Raw genomic sequence first — 7,489 nt, forward strand, 5'->3', positions numbered from 1 at the left:
ATAGTTCAGTTATGAAGAAAATAATTACAAAATAGTTCTTTACGGTCTTAAACACTGTTAACACTGATAAGTTCCAGAAAAGCAAAGAGCTGTTTTATGGCTAATCTGATCTTTCCTCCTAACAGGCAATGTGAAGTCACAAGGTAACACAATGTATGTGCCTGTTTTAATGTTATTAGGCTACCTGATGTGGGAAGGAATACCACAGTTGTGAGAAACTGTGATGGACAGATTAGATTGACACATACTTACATTTAACAAAAATAGGAAAAACATTTTAAAGAACACTAAAAGGGTGCCTAGTTATACAGTTACTACACAGGAAACAGTCAGACTGTGGTGAATGTACACAGTTCACACTGCACAAAACAGTATTTTCTTTCTCCCCCCTCAGACAAAATGTATTTTCTTTAAAGTAGCATTATGTTGCATTACGATTAAACAATCTTCTCCAAAATGGTAGAAATTCATATGGCAGAAATGTATGAGGCAATAACAAATTTCAAATGTTTCAATACAAAATTTAAATTATTATTGATCCAAATTTCCTCGTAGATGAATGTCTAATTAATTTTTTAAGATGGTATTTAACTCAAAGGGAAAACAAGGACAAAACTATTCCAGTTTCCTTCAATATTTTGCTTTATTGGGCATTACAGTTAAGATATACTATGCACAGCATACCATACCCATGTAAACACTGGACCGACAGAACACTGAAACACTGCTTTCAGTCTCCATTTTTAATAAATGGTAAACATTTTATTGTGTTATTCTAAATTAGTAAAGTAATACCTTTCTTCTTTCTCTAGATATCTGTGTTAAGGGTAAAAAATGAAACACCAAAATAAGAGCTGTTATGTCACAGTCAGAAAGATAGTCATACATGTTTTCATGTTCTCAGTAAGGTAGTGTAAAGACAAAACATTTTTAAAGCATAATGCATCACAGTGACACGTAGGTCAAACACATTGGATACATGCTTAAGCAAGTTTATATATTTTTTGGTTCTTACATACAGTTTCTCAAGTGTGACTACTGTACGTGAAGGACATGACATTTCCAACTTCTTAGTTTGTAAAACCTTTTGTACAGGTCCTAATATAACGTGAATCCCCTTTGGACAAACTGTTTTTAAAATCTGGCTAAAAATAAGTGGTAGAGATCTTCAAGGCCACAAAAACATTGGAACATTGGCTAATCTACAGCAAGGACTCTGCCCTCTAAACGAGAGCTGGAAAGCTTTGAACTTCGAATTCTACAATTTTTAGTCTTGTACAGTCGTTTTGGATATCTGAAACTTTAAATGTTTCATTGAGGACCACAATACTTGTCAGAGTTTTCTCTCTGAGAAAACAGTTACAAAAGGAAGAAAAGGTTTCTTTCTCTGGAAAGAAACACAAACAGCTGCCAATAACTCAACACCCCTGCATTACATTACTGAATACATAATTACATGTCACAATTCCTCGTATTGTAAAGCAGTCATCCTTCACAGAGGGCTATTCTGTTGCAGTTTTATGCGGCATAACTTTCCCTTGGACTCAGTTCTGCGCAACCCTGGGCACAATCACAAAGAACACTGCTTTCCAGGCAGCAGTGTCACAGAAGTACGATTCCATTTCCAGTAGATCATTTTCTGGCAAAAACAATGACAAAATGGTTTCCATTTGCTTAACAGCCCCATGTGACATTAAGCCTTTAATCCAGTTCAGATTTAAAGTACTATAAATATACAAAGGTCAAAAATACATACTTATTAACTCTAGCTCTGTTAGTCCAGGACAACAGTTTAAAGTGCAGACTAAAAAACAAAGTGGAAAGAAACTACAGTTTACATCATATCCAATATTAGAAACAAAAGCTGATGAGCTAACAAAACAAACAAGGACAGACAATTATTTTGTTCCTAGCAAGAAACCCTTGAAGTAATACTTTGCAAAGAATCATTTCAGCAATCAGCAATCCAATGAAAAGTGGCTTGATAGTAGATTAAGTATTTTCTGGAGGATGCTTTCCATGCACATAGTAGAGGCAGTAAACCTTACTTGTATTAAAATTCAAAATAAACTGCTGTCTACATTATATACATATTACCAAACATATACTCCAACTTGTGGGAATACATGAGACAAAATGTGTAATTAAACATGTGTAGATCAAATAAAGAATCAATCTATTGCCACCTGATTTTCACAGAGCAAAAAAAAACAAAAAACAAAATATGAAGCAATACAATTGTATGAAAAGCTTATAGCAGAAACCAATACAGGACCAGTACTAATACATTCCATTAAACATCTATGTTTTCCCAGAATGGTGGTATAGTGCTGAATTAATTTGTCCTCATCAATCTGCAGGTTAAACATGATCTAGAAAACCTACTTAAGCCATTAACCTGCACATCTTTGTTAAAAAACTTATTTAACTCACTAGTTGACAGGAAAAAAAAATATATACCCATTGCATAAACCAAGACCATACTTAAAATACCTTATTGAATTACTTTTAGTTGCACAGTATGATGATTGTTCATCCTTTTCAAAAATAATTTTAAGACGAAACAGAATATTAACAGAGGTCTGCACATACTAAAGTCACATTTTATCCTGCTTGGAATAGACGGCTTGTTTGCACATTCAGGAATGACAAAACATTTTTATTGAAGCAAAGATGACTTTTTTCCCCATCACATAAATACAAATATCATTTACAAAAACGAGGAGCATGTTTAGAAAGCAATGAGGAAACACTAAATGTCTTATGCGTTCATTGTAGATGTTTAGAGATGTTTATAATACACCATTTACTGAAACCAAACTGAAAGAACAGACAGTGGCCACATTTTATGATTGCAAAATGGCACAGTGTCAAAAACCTGAAAGATTATAATGTGTCCCTCGCTGGTTTTATCTATTTTATTTTATAAAATCGCCACCTATTACAAAATATTTCCTATAAAAACTTAAAAATATATTATGTAAGGGTAATACAATTCTTTGTAGATGGGCTGTAAAATTTGAAACCCATTGAAGCTGGTATTAAAACGGAGTTCAGTCTGGATTCTCTGCTTCACACAAAGTGTTACATTAATTAACAACTTATCAATTCACCTCTACCAATCAGCCTGACTTTGTAGAGTTGAACTTGTTGAACTATACCGTGCATAAAAAGTAAGGCGGCTCAGTGACAGTGAGTTATCCTTTCAGTCATTTTCCAGCTCCAAAAAAACAATCTACAAAAATTCAGACTTGACCTTTTGCAGTTGCAATGTAGCAGCATCTTTGCAGCACCTTAAAACAGGGCCTTTATTTTGATTAAATGCTTTTTAAGCACTAACGTACCTAAAGGTAATAGCAGCTTCTATGTTTACTGCTGGCAGTAGAGAAGGGAAGGGAACATTCATTTTTTAAGATAGTAAGCTTGAAAATAATAAATCAGCAGCTCACACGAAAAAGCAGAAACTATGAAACATAGAACAGGAACACAAAAATCCCCCAAAGACGTAGGCTTACTTTAAAACAGGTGCCTGTTTTGTCAATATCATAACATGAGCGTGTACTTTATGACTAAACAGTAAATACCCCATTTTGCAGAGATCATAAAGTACAAAGATCTAGTAGAGACATTGGGAATTAGCACTGCTAATTATTAAGTGCTCACTGTTTTTCCTTTCTCCACCCAAAGATTGATGGGCAAGATCTAATGTTCCACCCTGTACTGTGTACATCAGTGCAGCAGCCTCAGAACACAATTTAGATTACAGGGGCAAACACAGGCAGCACAAGTGAAAGGACTAGGAACAGGCAATAGACTGGAGCTTTTACAGGGTCATTTCAAACTCACCTTTTGTAACAGCACATGGCTTACCAGTCATACTAAATCAGGCAAGTACATAAAAGTAAGCAAATTCTCATTCTAACCAAAAAGGAACCACTATTTCTGGTTTTCAGCATTTCCTTATTCTAAACAAGTGGGGGGGGGGGAGTTTGAAAAGAAATTTTGCTCGGCAGTATTTTTCCCCACATCAAATGCATCTTCATGTCGCTGTATATTACTTTATTCTTCTATATCTTATCACATGCCTGCACTAAGCTACAGTATCAGAGAATCTATCAAACCACTGGTGCACAAAAGGGCCCCCTCTATAATGTCATCTTTTTAACATATTTGTACCGGAATATTGAACAAGCAAGAACACAAATGATCACTCATTTGGGAGTTGTGAAATTTTCACAATTAACAACTTTTCAACTTCATTGTGTCATGTGCAAAAACCACAACGAAAACTAAAAGGGTGCTGTAAAGTAACACAAAAGGGCTCATTTTGAAATCTTTGAATCATCAGCAAAAACAATGGCAGTATGAGAAGATGATGAACCATACCCCTAAGCCTACATGAAACTTGGCAACATAAATAAAACCTAGACACCAACTGTTGTTCCCAAACTGAAATGTGTAATCCTAATATGTACAAAACACAATAGTTAACCTTACCCTAATTGCATGTTCTCTACCTTATAGTGTGCTCTTGTGTCCCTGAAGCACAGGGAATACACAAGACACTTCTAGCAAATTACAATTTCAGACTAATTGCCTTGTGTACGGAAAACATTCTGCAATGCACAATGTATTCTCTCCAATACACCATTATCTGTTCACTGCCAACTTGAGAATGTATTTCCAAGTTTAAGCAGGCAGTGAAAAATAAATGTGTAAGTACTTATCCCATCGTGTAACCATGTAAATACTGCTGAAAACACGATTGCCTCAATCTCTGGTTCCACTCCAGTAGCCTGGTAATGGAATTAGTACATTCATCTTCTCCACAATACATTATTGCAGCGGCAGTGCCATTCAACTCTCAAAACAACCGCATCAGCTTCACCCAAACAGAGTCGACTTGGGTCTAGACTTTCCGGGGCTTTTCAGAGCCAGCTCTCCTTCTTCCGTCTCTCTCAAAGAGGTGCTGTGAATAATTTGCGTTTTAAATCGGATTTTGTGGAGCCTGGGTTTAATCCTGCTCATGGACGTTTTCCTGTGCACCGACTTGGCCTTTCCTGGCCCTCCGACGTCACACACGTCTTCTTCTGGGAGGTTGAGCAGCTTGAGCGGCATCAGGTTGGAAGGGAGGACCTTGGACAGCCTCCAGCGTCCGGCTCCGATGTCGGCGTTTTCGGCGTCCGAGTCCCCGCTCGCCCCCACGATCTCCTTTATGTCTTCGTCCACACCCCCGCCCAGGTACTGCCACGGCTTTTTCCCGCTGTAGTCCCTGGCTTCCACGTCCGCGTCGTAGGCGCCCACGAGTAACTTCACCACCTCTACGTGGTCGTGCATGGCGGCCAGGTGTAGGGGCGTGTAGCCGGCGCTGGAGCGGCAGTTGATGTTCAGGGGCACAGCGTGCTGCTTGGCAAAGTTAACCAGCAGCGCCATCAGCTCCTGCTTGCCCTGTTTGGCAGCCCAGTGCAGGCAGGTGAAACCCGTGACGAAGTCTTTCTTGGCGACGAGGTTGGGGTCGCAGGCGAGCAGGCGGTGGAGGCTCTCCCACTGCCCATCGGAGGCGCACATCATCCACTCGTGCTCCAGGGGATCCAGGGACACCGAGCCACTGTCTTCGTCCACGGAGGACACCAGGGAGGCCGAGTCGCTGTCGCTTCTCACGGAGTCCCGGTGCCGGGCCAGCAGGGACCCGGGGTTCTTGTGAACCATGCTGCGCCGGAGCTGCGGCGAGCTGCTCATCATGAGCTCGATGAAGTTTTTCCTGCTGCTCTTCGGGGTGTTGCAGTCGCTGCCCGACGCGCTGATGGTGTCGCACGGCTGACCTTCATCCGCCCCGTCGTCTGAGGGATGACTAGACAGCAAACCGCGCTGCGAGCCCCGAGAGGCCCGCCGACGACTTGTCGCCTGTGTGGAGGGCAGCCCTGGGCCGGCCCCGGGGTCAACGTGCCCCTCGCCCCCATTCGGGCAGGCTTTTCCGTCCTTCGCCGCCTCCTGGTGAGCGCGGGGGGCCAAGTCCTTTACTTGATCGACTTCTGTCAAACTCCCACGCCCGCCCCCGGTTGAGTGTCTGCGCGCTGGCCAGCTGGAAGACGCGTTACCTTGTCCGAAAGACTGGGCGTTTTGCGCTCCTGAGATTTCAGGCACCGGCAGGCTGAAAACCGTCTCTTCGTCAGCCGCGGGCAAAGGAGACGGCCCGGTCACGGCGATGTGCGGTATCCGCATATCTGGAGCTTTTCCCTTGTTTTTCTTACTGGGATAACGACCGCTAGTCCCGTCCTTTCCAGCGCGGGCGGTCTCAGCGTTGCCCATTTCTGACAAGACCTCTCTCTCCTCCGAAACGACGAGTTTGGGGACGGATGGGCCGGTGGGAGACACGGCGGGAGCAGCAGCCTGCCCAAACGCAGCCGAAGTTGAGTTATTATCAGCTTCCCGATTCCTCGCCGCCCGTCCTCCCCCGGCTCCCCGATTGACAGCTCTGTAACCTGAGCCAGGTGAGGCGCTTTGATTTACATCCGCGGCGGGTTTCAAACGGGGCTCAGCGTCGGGAGCCGAGCAGGTATCGGCATGCATCTCACACGATCGCCGGGCTCCGACCGGGCCATCCCGGCGGGGCTCTCGATCGCCCTGTCCCGGGACCCTGTCCTCCACCTCCCCGGCGCGCCGTTGCACCGAGTCCCGGTACTTCTTTCTCAGCACCACGTACTTGGCTCCGTTTTCCTGCTTGACGAAGCCCACGTTGTCCACGAACCCCTTGAACATGTCCCTGGCCGCCGCTTTCTCGGGGGGGCCGCCGGATAGAAACGGCTTGAAGTGGTCGATCAACTCCGCGTTGCTCACTTTACCCCCCCTCTCAGACAGAAATCGCAAAACCGAGTCCTGAGTGCATTCAGTCGCCATTTGGATTTAGGCAAAGCAAAACAAGGCTATCTTTTCTCCCCAGTTGCGAAATGTGAATTTAAACGGTCTAGCTAAGGTGATAACAGAGACCTAATATAACCCGATTGTAATCCTTCACCACCTTTAAATACACGGTTGCCTTGTGCCAGACTGTCAAAGCAGGCGCTGTCCTGCAAATCAACCATCCCCGCCTCCTAGCAACCAGGGCGTGCAGAAATTCGCTGGGGGTCGTGAAACTACATCCCTTTGGTTTCCATTCTGGCTCTGTCAGTAGCGTACAGAATAGCGCAGCCTCTGGTACTGCCGTGGAGCCACAATGGCGTCATTTTCACAATTGACCACACTGTAAATCTATAGCAACTGGAACGGGTCAGCCTTCAGAAATTGGTATGTACCATTCCTTCGTTTGCTGTGGGGAGATGTCAAAACTCAGCGCATGGCATTGTAAAGCAAAATACTTTGTGGATAATATGTTTTAATCACTTATGTGAGTCACAAATACGAATAAAGTCCTGTCAGTTTCATTCAGGGATACAGTGACTACTGAATGCCAATAGTTAGTTTTAATTTTTGACGTCTGCCCACCCCTGGC

General features: G+C 43.1%; 1 protein-coding gene across 1 annotated transcript; it reads right to left on the bottom strand.

The window, feature by feature from the left end:
• Window positions 1-624: 624 nt before the first annotated feature.
• Window positions 625-7,227, bottom strand: sowahca (sosondowah ankyrin repeat domain family Ca). The gene has a single exon (XM_006638019.3). The coding sequence runs from the start codon at window positions 6,895-6,897 to the stop codon at window positions 4,885-4,887; it is 2,013 nt and encodes a 670-aa protein (XP_006638082.2). The 5' UTR covers window positions 6,898-7,227; the 3' UTR covers window positions 625-4,884.
• Between the last annotated feature and the right edge of the window lie 262 nt (window positions 7,228-7,489).

The sequence above is a fragment of the Lepisosteus oculatus genome, chromosome 13, assembly GCF_040954835.1.
Source record: "Lepisosteus oculatus isolate fLepOcu1 chromosome 13, fLepOcu1.hap2, whole genome shotgun sequence".
Classification (NCBI taxonomy): Eukaryota; Metazoa; Chordata; class Actinopteri; order Semionotiformes; family Lepisosteidae; genus Lepisosteus; species Lepisosteus oculatus.

Excerpts from the sequence above, each read along its gene's own strand:
- sowahca (XM_006638019.3), bottom strand. The coding sequence starts at position 6,897 with ATGGCGACTGAATGCACTCAGGACTCGGTTTTGCGATTTCTGTCTGAG.